General features: G+C 44.4%; 1 protein-coding gene across 1 annotated transcript in view; it reads right to left on the reverse strand.

Annotated features, from left to right (window-relative positions):
* Nucleotides 1-23,534, reverse strand: part of POU2F3 (POU class 2 homeobox 3) — a 76,947-nt gene that overhangs the window by 25,776 nt on the left and 27,637 nt on the right. The window contains exon 3 of the mRNA XM_079709574.1: nt 21,020-21,054. Coding sequence (XP_079565700.1) covers nt 21,020-21,054 — 35 coding nt within the window. The remainder of the gene's footprint in view (nt 1-21,019; nt 21,055-23,534) is intronic.

A 23,534-nucleotide genomic window follows, 5' to 3' on the forward strand; every position in this document is an offset into this window, starting at 1 on the left:
GGATTTCAATCCATGTCTATTTGATTCCATAGTTCTTCTACATAAACCTGACTACCATGTGTGATAGAATCATAGACTCTTCAAGGTAGCTTAGCGCGGATTGTGTCGGGTGCATGGAAGACATTCAACAAGTGTTGATTCCCTTTTTTCCCCATCAGAACTGGAAGGAAATGTAGATATCACCTCGTTCAAATGGCTCATTTTACAGCTGTGACTCCTGATGTCCAGAGAGGAGAAATCACCTGCTCAGGGCAACACAGCTAGAGCTGCAGCCAAGCCAGGCCTGGAGACTAAGGCAGGGCCCCTAAGGACCGGTCTCCTAACTCTCCACCTAGTATTTGGTCCATTCCACTGCACTGCAGCATGGCTCTATCTTCTATTTCTATCACTCTGATGTTGTTGCCTATTCTGGCTCCTCAAGTAACTCAGTAGTAACCCTAATCCCATTGCTCTAATAACATTTAATCTCAGTCCCGATTCAGAGTTCTCCATTACTACACAGGGTAAGGTTTGGACACAGATAAAGCACACATCTACTTGATGTGTAACCTAATAGACTTGGTTTGAGAACCAGCATTCTGTATTCCCTTGACTCTCACATGGACGAATTAACTCCAGGGGGTTGATATTTGCTTTTTTCCTCCCTCATCATGAGGAAGAGAGGTAGAGAGGGGAAAGACAAGGCTCAGCCATGCCATGAAATCCTCACGCCAGTGTACATTTTACTCTGGGGCCCAAAGGAGACTAATGAAAGGAAGGACAGATGCCTTGCTCGTCCCGGACACACAGGCACACATGCACACACATGCATGCATACACACCAACTTGTGACTATGAAGCGCTACACAGATTAGCTCCAAGAGCGTCAGTTCGAGATAGGGAAAAAGGAATATTTTTAAAGCATTTTAGAAATTAAAAAGCACTTTCAAAAGTATCATCATTTATTCTTCATGATAATTCAATGAGGGAAAAAATCTTATCCAACCATTTTTACAGATGTAGGAACCAAGAGTAGGAGGAATTAATATGTCCATCACACAGCTGGAAAAGCAGAGCCTGACTTTCTATTTGGGTCTTTGGCCTCCAGGCCCTCTTTTGCCTATACCACTCTATAAGGTGGCCCCATTGGGTTGCCACCCAGAATTTCCCACGTAAAAATGAGCTTGTTGACCTCTGCCTCCCCATGTGCCGTGCTGTTTTCACATGTGGCACACAGTTGGTGTAAACATTTCCATCCACAAGTGTAGCCTGGGACTTTTACATGGATGTGAGGCTGACATAGTTATTGAAAGCAAACTTTCAACAAGTCTGAATGAGATTCTCTTTGGCATCCCCTGGGGAACTGCCTGTGACCTGGAAGCCTGTCTCTGAAAGCCTGAGTGTTGGCTATAAATGCATGTAAAAGGCTTTTCCCTGGTAACATTCATATTTGAGAACAGTCTTCTAAGTAAGGCTGAGGCCCTTATCTCTTGTATTCTTCTGGTACCCCAAATAAAACGAGGCACCTCTGTGGCCCTCTGACACCAGGTCTGCTCCAACAGCAGTTGGAGTAGACAGTCCACCATGTGGCATGCTTTAAACAGAGGTTTTCCTGCCCCATAAAGGTCCCCTTCCCAGTTTGGCTCAATAAATATTTGGTATACACCCATTGTATACCAAGAGGAACTGGGACACAAAGGTGAATAGGACCTTCCGGATTAATTAGGAGATGGCAAGTAAAAAAGCAATTACCTAGAGTGCAGTACTTACAGCAATGGGAAGGCAGTGCAGTGGTCACATGGAAAGGGTGTGATTTGCTTTGTCAGGGCAGAGGATAGCTAGTGAAAGGGGAATGAGGTAGGAAGTCTCCATGGAAGAGAAGTGGAGCCTCTGAGGAGCCCTGAAGGACAAAGATGGTTTCACCAGGAGAAGATAAAGCAGGGCATGCCAGGAAATGGGAGCAGTTTGTACACAGTCACAGATGGTGAAACAGGGCTTCATGTTCAGGAGCGACAAGCTATTCAGCGTTGCAGCAGCCTGGGGTGGGAGAGGCCTGGGCAAACAGCCAGGGCCTGACGATAGAGGTCCTGTGGGTCACGCAAAGGAGTTGAGGCTGGACTCGGGGGCAAAGTGTAACTCAAGTAAAGGGCAGGGACACGCGAGATTTTTGTTTAGTTCGATTATGTTAACAGCTGTATGGAATATGGATTTGAAGAGAGGACAACTGTAAGTGGGGCAACTAGTTTAAAAAGCTGTTTATTGCAGTAGTCTAGGCAAAGAACTGATGAGGACATGCCTAAGGCCAAAACAGTAAGAACGGAGAAGAGGAGACAGAATGGCAAGTTTTTAGGATAGAAAATGTATTTTCACCCCTAAAGGTTTATCCTTTATAACAAAGGACTATTTCAGGCATTCTCTGTTGAATGCCTGCAGGACTAAAAGAACTAACACAGAAAAAATTCTGAAAGAACATAATCAATCCAACTGCTAATAATAGGTGGAGTGGAGGGTATTTGGGGTTTCAGAAGGTATTCACTTTCTAAGTCAAATATTTTGCAGTGTTCAAATTTTTAAAGGTAATTATTCATTTTAAATTAGAAAAAATTAAGATTAATCTTAGTTTAAAATTAATATTAAAAATAGTAAGCACTCAAAATTTCATTAGTCTGTATGGAAGTTTTTAGTTTATGAGGTATTCAAGTTAGTTACAGTTCCCTCCTTTATCTGGTGAAAGGGAAGTCTTGAGAGGTTTAGGGGCACATTTGCTAAATAAACACACATATATGCAGATATGTGTATTCTGTGTGTGCGTGTGTTGATGAACATAGATGCAAAAATCCTCAACAAAATATTAACAAACCGAATCCAACAATACATTAAAAATATCACGTACCATGATCAAGTGGGATTTATTCCAGGGCTGCAAGAACGGTTCAGTATTCACCAATCAATATATGTGATATACCACATTAACAAATTAAAGAATAAAAAATTATATGATCATCTCAATAGATGCAGAAAAAGTTTTTGACAAAAGTCAACAACATCCTTTTACAAAGACTCTCCACAAAGTGAATATAGAGGGAACACACCTCAACATAATAAACGGCATATATAACAAGTCTACAGCTAACATCATACTCAATGGTGAAAAACTGAAGGCATTTCCTCTAAGATTAGGAACAAGACAAGGATGCCCACTTTTATGCAACATAGCATGGGAAGTTCTAGCCACAGCTACCAGGCAAGAAAGAAAAAAGAGCTATCCAAATCAGAAAAGAAGGAAAACTGTTGTCACTGTTTGCAGATGACATTATACTATACATAGAAAATCCTAAACACACTACCAAGAAACTACTAGAGCTCATCCATGAATTCAGTAAAGTTGCAGGATACAAAATTAATATACAGAAATCTGTTGCATTTCTATACACTAACAATGAACTATCAGAAAGAGAAATTAAAACAATCCCATTTAAAATCACATCAAAAAGAATAAAACACCTCGGAATAAATCTAACTAAGGAGGTAAAAGACATGTACTCAGAACTGATGAAAGAAACTGAAGATGACACAAACAGATGGAAAGACACACCAGGTTCATGGGTTAGAAGAACTAATATTGTTAAAATGACCAAGGCAATCTCTAGATTCAATGCAATCACTATCAAAATACCAATGGCATTATTCACAGGACTAGAAGAAATAAAATTATTTGTTGTATGGAAATTTGTACAGAAACACAAAAGACCTGAATAGCCAAAACAATCTTGAGAGAAAGAACAGAGCTGAAGGTATCATGCTCCCTGACTTCAGACTATACTACAAAGATACAGTCATCAAAACAGTATGGTAATGGTACAAAAACAGACACATAGATCAATGGAATTGATTGTAGAACCCAGAAATAAATGGACACACTTATGGTCAATTAATTTACAAAAAAGAGGCAAGAATATAAAATGGGGAAAAGGCAGTCTCTTCAATAAGTGGTACTGGAAAAGCTGGGCAGCTACATGTAAAAGAATGAAATTAGAACTTTTTTTTCACACCATATACAAAAATAAATTCAAAATGGATTAAAGACCTAAATGTAAGCCCAGAAACCATAAAACTCCTAGAAGAAAACATAGGAAAAACACTCTTTAACATAAATTGTAGCAATATTTTTTGGATGGATCTGTCTCATAAGGCAAAATAAAATTTAAAAAAATTAAATTAAATAAACAAGACCTAATTAAACTTAAAAAGCTTTTGTGCAGCAAACTAAACCATTGACAAAACAAAAAGACAGCCTACTGAGAATATTTTCTCCTATGGGAGAAGATATTTGCAAATGATATGACCGATAAGGGGTCAATATCCAAAATATATAAACAGCTCATACAATTCAATATAAAAAAAATCAAGCAACTCAATTAAAACCTGGGAAGAAGAACTGAATAGACATTTTCCAAAGAAGACATACAGATGGCCAACAGGCACATGAAAAGGATGCTTGACATTGCTAATCATTAGAGAAATGCAAATCAAAACCACGATGAGATATCACCTCATGCCTGTCAGAATGGCTATCATCAAAAAGACTATACATAACAAATTTTGGTGAGGATGTAGAGAAAAGGGAACCCTTGTATGCTGTTGGTGGGAATGTAAATTGGTGCAGCCACTGTGGAAAACAGTATGGAGATTCCTCAAAAAACTAAAAATAGAACTACCATATGATCCAGCAATTCCACCACTAGGTATATATCCAAAGAAAATGAAAACACTACTTCAAAAATTCTCCAATGTTCATTCAAATTCCCCAATGTTCATAGCAGCATTATTTACAATTGCCATGATATGGAAGCAACCTAAATGTCCATCAACAGATGAGCGGATAAAGAAGAAGTGGTATATGTATACAATGGAATATTAGTCATAAAAAAGAATGAAATTTTGCCATTTGCAACAACATGGATGGACCTGGAGGGTATTATGCTTAGTGAAATAAGTCAGACAGAGGAAGATGAATACTGCATGCTATCTTTTATATTTAGAATCTAAAAAATAAAACAAATGAATGAATATAACAAAACAGAAACAGACTCACAGACAAAGAGAACAAACTAGTGGTGACCAGTGGGGAGAGGAAAGGTGGGAGGGACAAGATAGGGGTAGAGGATTAAGAGGTACAAACTACTATGTATAAAATAATCAAGCTGCAAGGATATATTGTACAGCACAGGGAAATAGCCAATATCTTATAATAATAAATGAAGTATAATGTATCAAATTTTTGAATCGCTATGTTGTATGCTGAAACTAATATAATATTATAAATCAACTGTGCCTCAATAAAAAAACATTCAACACATCTTTCAAATTCCTAGGATTTCCTGAGGAAGCCTCCCCAAATAAGTGGATTTTCAATCACTGAAATCGATCCCTTGTAGCTCCAAGTCTTTATTTCAGTTTTGGATGGATATTTATTGGTTTTGTTTTTGATATTTATTAATGTATTATATACATCTCTTCTTTCCCTTGAATAGCAGCTGAAAGATAATTTAGTCAATGACTCAGTCTTAATTGTGAACTCTTTTTAAAAGCAATCATGCCCTCGGGGACACTGAAGTGCTTGGCCTTTCTGTTGGCAGTAGCACTAAATGGCCCTGAATTGCCTTTTTTTTTTTTTTTTTTTTTTTTGCAGCTCTGCTTTTTCCAGGTTTTCTGCCTCCTTTCTCACAACCAGGTTTTTATCCTACTGTTGGTATCCTTGCTTCTAGCAGCCCCTATTTCAGCTCAACTTCTCAACTTCTATTTGCTAAGGGCTAGAAAAAACAGATAGTTAAGTTTGTTATAACTGTTTCTAAAATAAAAGTTTGAGGCTCTGAGAAAGGGTTTGGCTCCAGGTCTCATTTGCTTCCTTCTTATTCTCAGCTGGATTCTAAATTGGTGAGGTTGCTGGCTCTCTGGATAAGTGAGGCACTGCAGTGGCTCTGTGTAGCTGTTTGACATGGGGCTCGTCCTTTGGTTCAATTTTTACTGACTACATATCTATCCTGTTACCCTTATTAGCCTGCGACAGGGCTCCAGGCACAATGGTTGGCTGAACCCACACAATTGACAGTGTAAGCTAAATTCTCTAAGGCTGAGGAGCAGTTACCAAATTTATTGCCAAAAGGCGGAGTGAACTTGAGCCAAGGGACTCGCTGACAGTATATCTGTTTCCCTACTTATAGAAGGAAAATAATTTCTGAGTCTTACCCAGGTCTCAAGAGTTAGGGCTAAATGTCTATAAAACCTATTCTAGGAAGAGCTTTCCCTGCTTTTGTCACCAAAACGATATGAAGTTAATGATTCTGCACATTTATTACCTGGGACACCTATCTTGCTTGTCTGCCACTTAGTAAGTGCTTAATCAAATAGATGCAGAATTGATGTATAAATACTTTCAATAATCCTTGAATTTAGGAAACTGGGTCTCAGAGAAGTCAAAGGATTTCCCAAAAGCCATACAGCTAGAAAGTGGCAGAGCTGGAATTTGAACCTACGTCTGACCAGATCCAGAATCGACCCTCTTTCTATTGTATCACACTGACTTAAAAAGGCATGCCAAACTAGGCTCATTTCCTTTTATACAGGGTTCTTAGAAATGAGGATCAGGTGAATGCTGCAATTATTGTAGGTATACATATATACATGTCCCTGGAGGTCAAGATGGGGTCATAAGGGCTGAGATAGTGTTAGTTAATGAATCAATGTCATCCAGGAGGGATGTCTCCAATGGCAAGTCATGGGACTCTGCTCATTGTTCAGTCTTGTTAAGAATGTATCAGTACCTTAGAGTATGATGATGTATGTGCCCCGCATACATCTCTGTATGAGGAGCAGGGCTAGCTGGTACCTTGCACAAAGACATCAAGGTTAAAAAAAGATCTTGAAATTGTGCAAGGAAGGGAAGAAAGTAATAAGATAAAACATAAGAGGAAATGTACGAATCTTTTACTAAGAACATGAAAATTAACTGTACAAGTTGAGGCAACAGTGTAGATTTTTTAAAAAAAGACTTGAGAGGTGTTCACTGATACAATTATCTTTTTAAAAATCTGTAGGGTAGGCTGTACCATCCTAGTACAGTAGAGTATGGAGGGAGGTTCCCCTACTTAACCATGCAAGTTCAGGTGGACAGGCCTGCCACTGTCTTATCTGGGCTTGGAAAGAAATCAGGGCACAATAAAGATATGGTACCTGCTCCACCAAGTTTTGCTGAATGAATAAATGGATGAATGAATGAACCAAGGGTCCCACTGTGCTCTGGCCTAGCCAGATGTCATCTGGGTATTGAATGTTGTACGCTTGTGGATACTACACTTAAAGAGGGTGATTGGCAGACCGAAACCTATACATATAAAGGCATCAAGGCACAAACAAGTTCAAAGAGTTTGTATAGAGCATTGTACAAAAATATTTGAAGCAACCTAATGCCCATTGATAGGGCAATGGAACAGTAAAATTACATTGAAACAGTAGAACAGTATGTGGTCATTAACAATAATCATAATCAATCCTATATGTACTGCCATGAAACAATCTATAAATCTTATTTTTAAATTTCAAAGGAAAGTCTCAAAAGAATACACACTGTATAATTTATACCTACTTACACATGTACATATATATGCATTTTTAAAACTCCACGTATATTTATACATTTCCATTTGTATCCATATCCATGTACGTGCAGAGAGAAGATTCTTCTAAACACATACACACCACACCAATAAGAGGCATTTCCTCTGGGAAGAGGGCTGAGGCTGAACAGGGAACAAAATTCTTCTTGCTTATCTCTATTATTAAATATTTTTACAAGAAAGTATACATAGCATTCATGTACTATGTGTGTAATTGCTTTAAATAAGGCAATCAGAAACCTGATACGTGAAATTATTGAAGGAATTCTGGATGTTTACATGGAAAAGGGAAGACTTAGGCGTGAGAACTCTTCTCAAATACTGAACGGCTGTCAAGTGAAGGGGATGGACTCGGGCCTTGGAGCTGAGGCAGGCAGAGTGATGACCACGGGGGGACCATCACAGGGAGGTTGATGGGGTCTATCAGGAGAAAGAATGGCCAAGCATTGCAACCCTCTCAACCCTGGAGGGGGCTGTATTCTCGGTGCTGAGTCCCAAATTCCTGGGAGAGCTTTGGCAGAGGTGTGGAGCCAGTGGCCATCTGTCAGGGGTGTCAGCAGTAGAACGTGTGCCCCAGGAGGTAGGTTAGGCTGGAATCACACTGGTTCCTAAGATTTTGAGGCTCCTGACAAGTAAATCTTTTTTTTTTTTTTTTTCAGAGTTCAGAGTGTTCTTTTATTTTGCCAAATAATATTAAAGTAACCAGTATCACCTACTCAGGTCATCATTTCATTACATACAATTAATATTTTAATACCAAAAAACTGCAAAATCTCAGACTGTTAAAATTGAATACATTGAGCTTTATAAAAATTTGCTATGTTTTCTTCTTTTAAGATGCCACTGTAGATGGTGAAAATTTAGCCATAAGATGTAATATTATGAATAAATAAGTGTATCGACAGACTGGATAGGAGAAAGGAAGAAGAAAGCCTTGGTGCCAGACAGCACAGATCTGTGGAACCCTTCTGGGAACAGGGGGACAGGTTCCAAGGGACCCTTTAGCCCTAAGGGTTTATGTGTCTCTGACTCACTCCAGAGTTAGAAGCTCAACCCAAATTTGTCTCCACAGTTGACGAAAAATAAAGTCACAGGGATATCAGATGTCACTGGATATCCCCAACCACACTTTCCATTGAAGTGGCCAGGAGAAGGCAGTCCCAGGAGAACCTCAGTCCTGTCTTCCCTAAGGGGCATTTGTAAAGGGCCTATTCTGGCTTGAGATATATAGCTTGGTACTGAACTCTCAATCTCAAAGAGTTTAAAAAACTAGGTTAGCCAGAGTCCTATGTGCAGACCCTGGATCCCTAGAGGGTAGACCTTGGCACCCAGCACCCACTGAGCAAACAGCTAAGACGCCTCATCCAACAACTCCTGGGGCCCAGCCAGCAAGTGGCGAAGTTGGGAAATATTTAGCAGAGTGGATTGGATGGAGCCCACCACACACGCTATACGCAGACACCCAGCAAGCTCACCTCAAGGAAACAGCTCCTGAGCCCTAAGCGTGGCCTCCAAAGCCATTCTCAGGCTAGACTAGGAGAGGGAAGTTTGAGGTGGAAAAGTTTATTTTCTGCCGCAGCTGTGATTCTGGGAGGAGAATCTCCCAGGTACTAGAGCTGCCTCGACAGCCCTCTGACAGGGGGGCAAAGAGAAGGGCAGGTCCCACCCCCTGCCCTGCAGGCACACACACAAGAAAACGCTCCCCTTCTCCCTGCGCCCTTCTCACGCACAGGCCCAGGGAGGTGCGCCTCCACTTGGGGTAGGGGAACCCTCTGGGTAGGAACCCTTCTTCGCCCCACCCTTCCCCTGGCAGCCTTCCCTGAGCCTGCAGATAGCATCTCTGCCATGCGAGCTGGCAAGCCCCGGCCGTGAGAGGTCTGCGGTGTGAGCATGAGGGCTTGGGACCTGTGGAAAAGTACTGTGCAGACATCAGATGAGGGGCTCTGGGCAACATTAGGGCTTGTCGATTTGCAGGATCTCTCTGTCTCTCGCAAAAGCACCCTGACACAGTGTAGAGTCAGACAGGTCTGTTGTATATCTGAGCTCCACCTTGGGTAAAAATTACTTCACCTCTCTGAGCTATAGTTACCCCAGCTATATAATGGGAATAATCATGCTTACTTCACCGGGCTGTCGTAAGGATGAAGTAATATCAAGTAAGATATAACTTTAGGTAAAATGCCTCGCACATCCCATCATCCTTGGTTTGAACCCTGGTTCCAAGCAAGTCTCTTGACCTTTCTGAGACTCAGTTTCCTCATCTGTAAAATGGGAGTTCTAAAAGCTACTGCTCTAGGTTGCTGTAAGGTTTCAAGGAGATACTGCTTATGAAGGGCACAGCCCAGTGCCTTTCAGCTCAGGGTGGTATTAACTTCTTCTGCCACTGGGGTCAAATCCAGCTTCCTTTTCAAGACCCCTGCTCCAAAAAAGACTCCTACATGAGAGGGGGATGAACTGGCCCTGCTTTACCAGCATCTACACCCACCAAAGGCAACTAGGTTCAAATCTCCAAAGAAAACCCCCTTTTGGATCCCTGCAGAATCAGGGAGAGGGTTCCGACACTTCCCTCCTCCGCTTGTGTCCTCACCACTCTCCACCCCACCCCTGAGCGGAGAGGAACATTCAGTCTCCACTCCCCATCGAGATGCACTGTGGGCTTGTGCCAGTGCTGCAGCCTGAATGAGCTGGCCCGACACCCAGTACCCCGGAGAGGCTTTGTGGTGGTGTAGTGGGTAGCTGGGTCAACCAGGGTGCTCTAGGGGAGGGGCTCCTGAAAACCCCAGCCACTCCCATTCCTACCTGTTCCTCACCGTGCTGCTCTCAACAAGGCTCAGTCCATCTAAAGCCAAGGCTGCTGCCCAGGCCACAAGCAGGACACAGTTGACAGCTGAGCCTCAGGCCAAAGAGCAGAGCATGATTGGCAAAGGAGGACAACTTTCCACCTCTCCAAATGCGAAGACACTCATCATTTGCTTCCCACCCAAACTTGGGGCAGGTGGGGGAAGCTTAGATGGAGAGATGGTGGATCTCCGAAAAACATTTCCTTTCTGATAACATCTAAACACCAGCTTAGATGCAGCCCATCTAAACTGGTGCAAGCCCAGTGCAGCAGCCATCCAGGGAAGAGAAAATGATGGGTTCTCATTCATCAGAAGTAATAGCAGCTAATGTTTATTGGTCGATGACTGTATGTCAGAGCCTATTCTAGGTTATGTATCTTATCTATAATTAACCCTTACAACATGACTGGAAAGTAGGCTCTATGACTGTTCTCACTTTTGGATGAGGCTGTGAGACGCAGAGAGGTTGGCCAACACAGACAATCGGCTCAGCTGCTACGTGGAACCGCCTCCTCCAAGACGAGCAGGGCCGTGGAGCGGGAGAGCCACGGAGTCTGGAGTCTGGCCAGCCTGGCTTTAAATTCCCCACTTATGGATGGAGTGATCGTGGGAAAATTCCTTAACCTCTCAGAGTCTCAGTTTTCTCATCTATAGAATTGGAATGATCCCAGTGACCTCACAGTGTCGCTCTAAGTAACGCTCAGCGCCTGCGCACAGCAGGATCCATTAACTATTTCTATTGTTATATTATCTTGACTGCAATGGGGAAATCGCTTTGGAGAAAGGAATCATTTCTTCTCACCAATGATCTCCTGCCTGAAAATTCTGTTCTCCATCAACCTTGTTACTCAGTAAGCCCAGCTTATTCCCTGTTGAAGCTGCACTGGTTTACATATCCTTTTGTTCTGACATTTTAAGGAACTTTTCAGACCTGTCTCCTTCATTGGATAGCAAGTAAGTGCTCTGAGGGCAGGTCTGTGTGTATTATTTGGGGGTGCCTCTTCCCAGTGCTGGGGAACCTTCATTTTCCACTCCCTTGTCTTTCTGTGTGGAAGGATCACAGCTAGAGGAACATCTCGCCCTCTGCCTCCTGGTAGAAGTGACCTATGTCCCTGGTGAGTCTAGGTCAGCTGTCCTCGCTGGGGATGACAGCAAACCTGAAGGTCATTCTCTGAAATCTATGCGGTGGTTTTTCTGTCTTAATAATTAGGAGGCTCTATTTGCATTTACCAGGCAGAGGACAGGCATTCTAGACATCCTGCAACACAGAAGACAGTACTGGACAAGAAACTCTCGTTCGTGTCCTGTACAACTCGCATCCGACTTTCAAACGCCCCACTGGACACTCGTGTCAGTAAAAAGCCTGCCTGTATCACATGAGCCTAGAGTTCAATTCCAGTTTTTATGCAGGCACAACATATCTTTTGCACACTTCTGATATGCACTGACTTTTTCCGGGATGCCATTTTCTGTATAAATTGAGGAAAGATTATATTTTATTTTGTTTGGAAGTTTACCAAGAGTTGTTTCACATTTTGGAAAATCATGGCTTTTCAGCTGCCAGTAGAGCATACCAATATCAGTCTGTACTTGTGTCTGTCACATTCATATAGGTGCAAGCATCCTACTATCTCATCAAACCTTCCAGGGGAATGTGCCCAAGCATTTACTTGCTGAAATACATATTATATCATTTTAATTTTTTTCATTCTCCCTTGAATCCTTATTCAAATTAGAGTATCTTACCGATTTTTATGTATGTTTTCTATAAATTTCATTCTAGGATATTAAAGGGGCTTTATAGCATCCTTGTTACAAGGAACATTGGGTCTGATAAGGCTAAGAACACAGGTTTAGAAGGAAGTGGGTGTGTGCGACTTGACACCTTCTGAGACCTGCCTGTTGGCTAGGAGGGTACTTTAAGGTCTGTTCTCCACCAGCTCTATCTGTGCCAGGTGGATGTATTTAATTCTGGAGCAAGGTCTTTGAAAGTCCGTTGTGGCTACACATCAAAGCCATGTCCCCCAACAAGTTAAGTGAATATAAGTTCTGGCCTGTTGTTCAAGTGCAGCCTTTTAGAATAAATTGTACATTTTTTAAAGGGTATCTCCTAAAAACAGTATTTTATTGTTCTCCTCTTCTCTTGTTTGACAAAGATATAAGAGTTATGTTTTGATGTCCACTATACATTTTTTGTCCATCTAGGCATTCTGGTAGAATTATCCACCATCTTTGTCATTACTTTGTCTTTATAATTTTATTGTTAAATGATTTTTATAGCAATGTCTCCTAGGGTAGCCGTGTCACTTTCTTTTTGGCGATAAAAACACTCTAAAAACAAACAAACAAAAAACCAACCCTGTCCCCCCTGCAGCTCTATCTGTCAGGCTCCTGTATCTGTTTTTTTCAACTGCTTTGGTACCTTGGAGGGGGAAAGAAGAAGGATGTTATACATCAACACTCTAAAACCCAACCCTACTGCTTAGGGTTGAGCAAAATGTGGCTTGCTGGCTCCGCATCCTCTTCTCTTAGTCTGCTCATCCACCCTCAATAATCCTGCCTCAACCCGGAAGTACAGGACCAGAAGAAGGATCTAGCAGCAGAGGGAAACAAGCCTCCTTAATTCTCATCCTCCAATGTCTTTCACAGGGAGGTCTCAGAGTCTCCCTCCAGCTTATTGGGCCAACTACCCCTGGCTGTACACACCTGCCTGGCTTTCTTAGACTCACTGAACCAGCCCCATCTGCATTACTTCAGTGCAGGGGCCCTCCCTCCCCTCCGCAGCCTCTGCTACATTTTCTTCCCACCAGCTGGGAGCTCCCGTGGGCAGAGACCACGTTCTACTCCCCTCTGACCCCTCACAGCTAGACACAGGTTTGTGCAACTAAATGGTCAAATGTGGTCAATTAATTCCCTCCCTTGTCCTCTGGTGCTCAGCTACTGTGGTGCCGGCCCTCCTGGGGCTGCTCCCTGGGTGCCTGCGGGAGGGGCTCACTATGTCTTCACTGCAGACCTTCACTTGAGAGTCCGGTCCTGCCGCCTCTGTGTCTCCATCATGGGCCTCCCTGGAGAAGCCTCTCCATCATTCAGAATCCTCAGAGACCTTTCCTTAGGCTGAATTTTGTTGATTTTAGAGAAGATGTCCCATTGAGCTGATTAAACACTACAATCGACGCATGCCGGGAGCAGCCAGAATCCGTGGGATTGACATATATACACTAATATGGATAAAATAGATAACTAATAAGAACTTGCTGTAAAAAAAATAAATAAAATAAAATTCAAAAATTCAAAAAAAAAAAAAAAAAAAAGAATCCGTGGTAGCTCACAGTCATGAAAACGGCGAAGGAAAATCCCATTTGATTCAAAACCAAATGCTCTATGGGAGCGCAGTGGGACCACTGCTCTGGACTAGCTGGACGGGTTCCCGAGAGAGGCACTGGAGGGCTGAATGTTGCGGCCGCAGGTGAGCTGAGAATGCTGTCAGGCCTGGGGCTGAGATAGAATCCCAGGCCACTGGGTCTCAGCTTTGGGGGTAGGAGGCTCAGGGACAAAGACACCTGCCAACTTGCTTCAGACTCTCTTCTGGCCCCAGAGGACTTTTGTGAAGTCTTCTAGCAAGACTTAGCTTTCAACAGCATAGATGGAGACATCGCTCTGATGGGTCTGGTAGACACCCACAGCCCTGGATGACGAGAGGCCCAGATGTCACCAGCACAGAGCAGGGCAAGCAAGGCTCCCCAGGTGTGCATCTGTCATTGTGGACTCCTCCAAGCCCCTTTAAGCCAATGATACTTCCTAATGTTCTTCTGAAGTTAGCTGTTGGTTGAAAGAGCAGGAAATGGGGACTTCCCTGGTGGCGCAGTTGTTCAGAGTCTGCCTGCCAACTCAGGGGACACGGGTTCGATCCCTGATCTGGGAAGATCCCACATGCCACGGAGCAACTAAGCCCGTGCGCCAAAACTACTGAGCCTGCTCTCTAGAGCCTGCGAGCCACAACTACTGGGCCCACATGCCACAACTACTGAAGCCCGTGTGCCTACAGCCCGTGCTCCGCAACAAGAGAAGCCACCGCAATGAGAAGCCTGCGCACCGCAACGAAGAGTAGCCCCCGCTCACCACAACTAGAGAAAGCCTGAGCTCAGCAACAAAGACCCAACGCAGCCAAAAAAAAAAAAAAAAAGAGCAGGAAATGGAAGTGGAGAAACTCTGTGAACAGGAGGCTGTCCTTCAGGCTCCTGACTTCACCCACAGGGCACTCAGCCTTCCCTCCCTCCCTCCCAGAAGAGCCCTTCTCTTCTTCTAGGCTAAACCCTCCACCCATGTTCTCTCTTTTCTGTCTCCTCTATGGCATCTCCTATCTCTCCCCAGGCCCACAACCCACCAAAGTCTCCCTCATCCCCAAAACCTTCCCTTCACACTGTCTCCATTTTCAGCCAACATCTGCATCCCTTTATCATCCCACTCCTTGAAAGGGAATCTGCAGTCCTCGTCTCCAGCATTTCCTAACTTCTCCTTACCCCTCGATGACAGCAATCTGGCTTCTGCTCTCACCACAGACGCTAGAGACGCTACGATGAGGCCACCAGTGTTCACCTCACTGCCAAACCGTGGCCACTTCCAGGCTGGGGCTCTACAATATCTCTGTGTGCTGTGATGCTGTCTGCTATCCCCACCTTCATATGAAAGTCTCTCCTTTGTGGGCGTGGTCCTCCTCCCATCCCTTTAACCACTCCTTCTTGGTCTCATCTACGGGTGCCCGTTCCTCAGCCTGTCCCCTACATGTTCCTTCTCTCCAGGTCTGCCCTGGGTTCTCACCCCAGTCTGCGCACCCTCCCTAAGGTGACCTCCCTCCCTCTCATCACTTTGGATGACACGATTCGATGGTGACCCCTCAGTATGCATCCTGACCTGGCTGGTGGGCTGCAGATCCAAATTTCTCATCACGTATTGAGCACCTATTGTCCATTATCTGCCCTTCATCCTCTTCCCATCATCTGGACAAATTGGCTGGACCTCCCGTTCTCTTGATCTCTGGTTATAGTCCCACTAATGCTCAGTATCCCAAGCTAGAAACCTAAGAATCCTGCTGGACCCTTCCCCTTCCTTAGCTGTCCATATCCAAACTGTTGACTAAATCCTCCTGATTTTACACCAAAAATCTCTCTCAAATCTGAGTCTCTCCATGCTTTACTGACACAGGAATAATAATAGCAAATACCTATACAGTTTATATGTTCTAGACATTGTCTAAGAGGTATACACACACACACACACACACACACACACACACTAACAACAGCCCTGTGAGGTAGGTACCATTATTCTCCCCACCTGTAAGATGAGGAGACTGAGGAACACAGAAGTTGAAGAACTTGCCCAAGGTCACACCGCCAGGTAGTGCCAAGCCCAGGAGTCAAACCCAGGTTGTCTGGCTCTAAGTCTGTGTGCATAATCCCTCTCCTTGGCATTGCCCACTCCTCCTACCACAATGGCATCCCATCAGGCCTCTCTTGCATCATTGCGTCATTCATCCTTCCTGCCCTCCGCACCCACACTCCCTCCTAAGGCTCTTCCATTAAATGAAACTAGTTGTGCTTGAAAATGCCCACAGGATAAAATCTAAACTTCTTGGGAATTCCCTGGCGGTCCAGTGGTTAGGGCTCTGTGCTTTCCCTGCCGAGGGCCCGGGTTCAATCGCTGATCAGGGAACTAAGATGCCACAAGCCATGCGGCGCAGCCAAAATAAACAAATAAATAAATAAACTTCTTTGCTGGGTATTCAAAGGTCTGCATAATCTGGCCCAGCCTCATCTGCCACCATCACATCCCATGCTGACCTTCTCACAGCTCCCTTTTACATAGCGAGGCTCCACCCTTACTCTCTCCTATGCCTGGAATATTCTTGCCACCCCTCTCTGCCAGTCAGTCAAACCCCCGTCTCTTCCCTTGTCACCCGCTTCAACACCATCTCTTTGGTGACATCCTTGGGCGGTATCTCAGAGCTCAGTACTCTTACGTCTCTTACAGAATGCACTTCAGAGTTCATTGCCATTTATCTTCTTACAAATGACACCCTCTATCCAGCTCTTAGGAATGACTACATATTCAAAGAATGAATATTTGGCCCCAGATCCAGCCTGCTGGGTCCTCCTGTCTCTGCCCCTTGAATTTCAAAAGATTCTGTTCGCTGGATCACACAAGATCATAAAGGCTGGAAAGATTCCACGTGACATATTTCTCCTCACTCTCTACAGCTCAGGGTGAAGAAATGGACACTCTCTTCCCCATTTCTCTTCAAAGAAAAACATGAAAGGAAAGTGGAAGCAAAACCAAACAGAATATGGCATGAGAATATTGATGGGACCATAACATACAGACCGCAGGGGCCTTAGCAATCATCTCAAGCAAATGTCTTCCTTTTATTCATGAGGACACCAAGGCCCAGGAAGGAGAAGAGGATTGTGTAGGGTGGAAACAGCACTGGCACCCAGGACCTCTGATTCCCTGTCCAGGCATCTGGCCTTGTTCTGTTGCCTCCCAACTCTGTCTTAAGCTTTCCTAGGGACTGAGGGGTGGCCCTGTTTCTGGGTCTCTGGGTCAGCCCAATTATCTCCCAAACAGGCTCAGGCTGCTTTCCTGGGACCAGAAAGTTAAGAGGCTCAGCATGAAACTTTATGATGAGGCAGCGTCTTTCGCTCATGCAACCTTAGGACAGCAGTGCGCCCAGAGCCTGGCTGCAATTCCCAACTGCACCAAATGGCTTGGGGCCTTCCATTGTGAGCCTCACCAAGGGCAGCGACTCATCCTTTGCTCTCCCGCGTCTGCCACCCCGTCTCTGTATCAGACACAGAGGCCGCTCCTACACAACACTCCTTCTTCCCCTCCCCACTCCCTGCACCTCCCACTTCCTCCCAGTTAGTCATGGTGAGGTCACACTCAGCTGCTGGCTCCCAGGCCTCTCTCTAAGGACGATGTGTATGTTCAGGAAGAGGGGAGTTGAGAGACTCTAGAGGACATGCTGCAAGGCATCATGGGAAAAATGAGCTCTGGAGTCAAAGAGATGTGGGTTCAAGTCCTGGCTCTGCCAGCTGACCAATCTGCGTGACCTTCAGCAGATTACTTAATCTCTCCAATCCTTTTCCAAATCAGGTGGGGCTGCCTGGGAGGCAATTTCCTTACCTGTATAAGGGGGATAGTAACGCTTGGTATACAGTGAGAATCAGATGAGATAAAGTGCCAAAAGCACTTTGCCCAGTGCCTCGGGGTCGCCAACGTTGGTTTACTTCCCTTGTTATGAAGCACGAGGGTATCACTGTCAGTGCAAGGGCCTGAGAAATCCTGGTGCCCACCTGCAGGCCTGCAAGTGAACTGGTGAGAATGTGAGGGTGTGGGCCTTGGTATCTGAGGCATCCGAGAGACAGTGAGAGGGAGTGAGGAGGGCCTTGGGGAGGGCGTGACATGTGTGCCTGTGCACAGAGAAGAGCTCCAGTCTAAGTGTGTAAATGAGCGTGACCAGCTGAGCCTCCCTTCCTCCAAAATTCCAACCTCTTTAAAGAAAAGATCTTTATGTGTCTGTTCTGGTCAGTAATGAGAAATCCAAAAACCCTTCCCAGGGGAGGGTGGAACTGCCCCTTTCCCATGAGGCTCATTGAAGGGAAGCGAATGCTAGTGAGGCCCTCCCCTGACAGAAGCCAGGAAACTTTCTCCCAGCTGGTGGGGAAACCATACCCCAAAGGATGTTCAAAGGGCCGAGGCCTCTCTATAGGCTGCTGGGGCCAGAGGGGCTGTCCCTAGCCTTGTCCTAAGCACGAGGGTTTCCCAAGCTCTAGAAAGATCACACAGGCAGCCAAACCCACTAGGCCTGTGGAGCGGGCCACCTCCGGGCTGGACTGGTGCCACCACGTCTTGGTGTGGGATGGGCTCCTCCACGTGCATCTCGTCCAAGGGACCATGAGAGGCGGACCCTGGGCTGGGACCCTTGGAAAGCACAGGCAACAGGCCACATCCCAACCTGCCGAGTGCTCCTTCAGGATCACTGAATCCTCGGGAATGTCCTCCATCCTCCTGCCCTGGAAACAAACCTGGCCAAACGATCCCTTAGATGAGAATCTGTCTCATCTTTAAAGACCTTGAGAGAGAAGCTGATTCTACAGTCTCCCTCCCTTGGTAGCTCTTCCATTGTTTGATAAGTCACATTGGCTGCAAGTCCTTCCTTGTAGCTCACCTAGATATGTCTTTAACTGAAGCCTACCTCTGTCTTAGGTCTTGAGGGAAGGGTGCGAGTAGTTGGCCTCCATGTGTTAGCAAACTTCCCCAATGAACACAATTGCAGAAGTTGCCTAAGAGGTTTTGGGTTAGGACTCCAGATTGTTCCTCTCCAGCTGTGAAGGATGTACCTAGAGTTAAAAGCCTTTCAGGAAATGTTAGTAGGGACTTCAAATCACTCTACAGATAAAGGAGGAGAAGAACATATGTCTGAGTTTGACCTCCACCCCTGACTTCCTTCTAAACTTGGACTCTGGATATGAGTGGGAAGGACCCCTAGTGAGTATCAAATGTATCCCCAAATTGGGGTTGTCTTTCCTTCCCCGTGGCTGTCTCCTTCTCTAGCCCACTCTTCTCTGCTTGACAAAGTCTACTGACTCTTCAGAGCTAGAATCCAATATCACCTCCTCCATGAAGCCTGCCCTGAGCTACCGGGAAGAATGAATTATTCTCATTTCTGTTGGACACCATGCTTTTTACACGCCTCCAATGAAGCATGAATGAGGTTATTCTAATGATCCGCTCAAGACTTTCTCTCTCCCCTCCCCTCTCCCTCTCCCTCTATCTCTATCTCCCCCACTCCTCAATCTAGACTGTGAGCTCCTCCAGGGAAGAGACCATGTCTTAATTTTCTTTGTATTCCCACATCTGGCACGGTACATGTTCCCTCCCCCACCCCAAATGTATGAAATAAATTAATTTTTCACCTGAGAAAACTCATACTAAAAATATTAAGTGACTTGACCAAACTTATACAGCTAGCTGGTGGCCAAAACAGGACCCAAACCCAGGCTTTCTGACTTTGTTTCTAATTCTCACGTCTCTGCCTCACTCTAGGGCCCAGTGTTGCTTCCTGCTTGTCTCCAATTTAGACTTTGTCCCCCCAGTGAACCCTCCCATCATCTGCCTCTGACATCACACCTTGTCTTCGCCCTCAGCCCCCAATCTTCCCATCAGCTTCTAACTTCAATGGGAAGGTCCTCTCTTCATTCACCCTCCTCTTTACACATCCAGATCTATCCACCCTTCAATCCATCCAACACCACCTTCCCCTGCCTGAAACCCTCCCCGACTAACTTGAACTCCACCCAGCTCGTTCCTTTAAAGGCGCCCAGCTTGTATCTCCATTGTCCCACTGAGCTGGGTTACACTCTCTTTCCTGAGCTCTTTTTGTCCTGGCTCCCCTGTTTTGTCCTCTATCTTTTAAATCAGGAGTTCCTTTGGCTATTTACAATAGCCAGGACTTGGAAGCAACCTAAGTGTCCATCGACAGATGAATGGATAAAGAAGATGTGGCACATATATACAATGGAATACTGCTCAGCCATAAAAAGAAATGAAATTGAATTATTTGTAGTGAGGTGGATGGACCTAGAGTCTGTCATACAGAGTGAAGTAAATCAGAAAGAGAAAAACAAATACCGTATGCTAACACATATATATGGAATCTAAGAAAAAAAAAAAGGTCATGAAGAACCTAGGGGCAAGACGGGAATAAAGACGCAGACCTACAGAAAATGGACTTGAGGACACGGGGAGGGGGAAGGGTAAGCTGGGACGAAGTGAGAGAGTGGCATGGACATATATACACTACCAAACGTAAAACAGATAGCTAGTGGGAAGCAGCCGCATAGCACAGGGAGATCAGCTCGGTGCTTTGTGTCCACCTAGAGGGGTGGGATAGGGAGGGTGGGAGGGAGGGAGACGCAAGAGGGAAGAGATATGGGGACATATGTGTATGTATAACTGATTCGCTTTGCTGTAAAGCAGAAACTGACCATTGTAAAGCAATTATACACCAATAAAAATGTTAGAAATAAATGAATAAATAAATAAATCAGGAGTTCCCTGAGGAACCCAACCCTCCATCTTTTGTACCTCCACAAATTCCTCTACACATAGTCAGGCCATGCAAACAGACTTGCCCAAGAGACAACTCAAGCTGAGCTTTGATGGGAAAAGAGTTGTGGTCTTAGATTCCAGACCACATCCAGCCTGCAGATAATCCTAAATAGGGCTGCGCTGTCAGTACTCTTTTGAGGACATAATGAAGAGGTGACCCCGACGTTGGATTGTGGATTGGGGGAGGGATTGGATGCAAAAGCCCTTGAAAGACCCCTTTCAATTCTGAGAGCTATGAGTCTATGAATAAACACCCTCAAACTTCCCTTAATCTTCTTTGTGTCCCCACACCTGACAGAGTATGAATGACCCCCAAAATTTATAGAATAAAGGTTTTCTTCTGAATGTCCTTACCTGCCTGTTGAAATCTAAGCCGTTTCGGTCATTTCCTGGAAGAGATTAAAAAAAAAAAAAAAGAAAACATTAATAGCTAGCAGGATTGGAAGAGACTGAAAGTTAGTGGAAAATAGGATGTTGGGATGGGCTTATCTTTATTTTGAAAAAGAACAAAATGCCTGCCCTGTGGCCGGAATCTTCTTGCTTATCCTGTTTCCTGGAAAAGTCTTTGGAAAATCTCCTTCAGGAAGGTAGGGAACCAGGGAAAGGGGAGACTGACTTGTCCAAGGTCACATAGAGTCTAACTGAGATTAGAACTTTCCACACCAGATTGCTTCAGCCAAATGCCCTCAGACAGAAGCTGTGATACATGCTGTAATGGAAAAGCAAGGAAGGACCAGCCACAAATCCTAAAGGAACTGCCCGAAGGCAGGAAGGCCTCCCACTATCCCAGCCCTCCAGCATTGAAGACACCTAAATCATGTCAGGTAGATGAGTGTCACCCCTCTTTCCACCCCCACCCCAACTTTCATTCTTGGTTTTATTCATCTTTTTCCCTTTATAATAAATGTTGGGTTGAAAAAGTAAATGTGTGCTTAATAGAGAAAACTTTTTGGCACAGAAAAAGTAAAAAGTAGCAGAAAAATCAATCTGCAGAGAGGCAGCTGCAATTAATATTTTTGTATATTTTATGGTCTTTTTTATGCTTGTTTTTCCTCATTGATATATATCGCTCTGTATAGATTTTTTACCCTGCTTTTTCCAGTAAGCATCATAATATTTCTCCTACACGATTAAGGAACGTCATCAATCTTTCTCCTATGTTTGCAAAGATCATTTTTAATGGCTACATAATATTCCATTTATGGAGATACCAAAATCTGCTTAAACATATACCTGTTATTAGGGAAATTGCTTCCATTCTTTGCTATAATTAAATTTCCTGTTCATACAGCTCTTCAGGGCAGGAGCTGCCAAAGAATCTTCCTTTGTGCCCCATGGATTATTGGCTCTATAATGGCAAGAAAATGATATTAAATACCACCCAGAGCCTAGCACTAGGCTTAGTACATAATAGGAGCTCAAATTATATTGGTTGAATGAATGAATAAATGAACATGTGAATGAATTCAGAACTTTCAATCAGAAAATTCTTCTGCTTTCCATCGGTTCTTCAATAGCTTTGGAATGAAGTCCAAATTTCTTAGTATAACATATAATTCCCTGTATGACCTGGTTTCTGCCTACCTTCCCTGCTTTGTCTGCTGCCTCTCATGATCTCACCTCCCTCCCTCCCATGTACCCTGTGCTCCAGACTCATGGAAAGCTCGCTCATGTCCAAACGTGCCACACCTCTCCCGTTTCCACACCTCCATGCACTGTTCCCTTCCACAAAGTTGGTTCCCCTTCTCTCTGGTCCTTCAGGCTTCTCTACCAGCCGCATGGCACATGTCATGTAACTCTTTATTTGTCTGCATGCTTCTCTCTCCCTCTAGTCTATGAATTCCTTGAAAACTAGGAGGAGGACATTCATTTTTCTCCTCAATGGCCACCACAGTTCCTAACATGGGTTAGAGGCTCAAGAAACACCTGATAGATGAATGAATGGGGTCCAGGAGAATCCTCTGGAGCTTTAACCTAAGCCCCCTTCCCTCTACTCTGTTCTAAACAACGGGTAAGTGAAGCCCTTGCCTGTATGATTGGTTGTGAAGTATCTCCGAGAGCAGCTGGGCCAGCAAGATGACAGCAGAGGTTGAGGACTACAGGATTCCGAGAAAGAGGAAATTAGTGAGACGGGAAGTCATCTTTGAACAGCAGCCTGATTTTGAGACTAACGAAGACTAAATAGATAATCTGTGAAGGGAGTTAAGATGGGAAGGGCCCACAGACTGAAAATTGTGTGTGTGTGTGTGTGTGTGTGTGTGTGTGTGGAGGGTAGACTTAAAGATAAAATTGCTTTTATATTAAAAATTATTTCATGACATTGTAAAGGTGGCCTAGTAAGGAGTGATTTTAAAATTTGACCAAAGAGCAAATTCATTCATTCCACAAGTATTTGCTAAATACACTCTCTATACCAGGCACTGTTCTAGGCACTGGAAATATAATACTGGAATAGATAGACAGAAGTCCTTGACCACATGGAGCTTCTTTTCTAGTTGAGGAGACATAAAAGGAATAAGAAAACAAATATATAATTTCATTTAGACAGAGTTACTACGGAGAGCAATAATACATGGTCAGGGGAAGAGTGTCAGAGGCTGTCCATAAGCAGAGTGGTCTGGGAAGATCATTCCAGACAGAGGGGTCGGGACCTGAGTGAGGCAAGAACAGGCTTGCCCGCTGAGGAACAGTGATGAGGCCAGCAAGGCTGGAGAGATGTGGATGGGTGTGACCAGGGGAAAGATGACGTGGATCTGGCAGGCGGGTTGTGCTGAAGACTTCAGCTTTCATGCCAAGGACGTTGGGAAGCGATCAGAGGGTTTTGAGCAGAGGAGTGACATGATTTGACTTAAGTGTTTACACCTGCGGT

Source organism: Hyperoodon ampullatus (genome assembly GCF_949752795.1).
Source record: "Hyperoodon ampullatus genome assembly, chromosome: 7".
NCBI classification, from domain to species: domain Eukaryota; kingdom Metazoa; phylum Chordata; class Mammalia; order Artiodactyla; family Ziphiidae; genus Hyperoodon; species Hyperoodon ampullatus.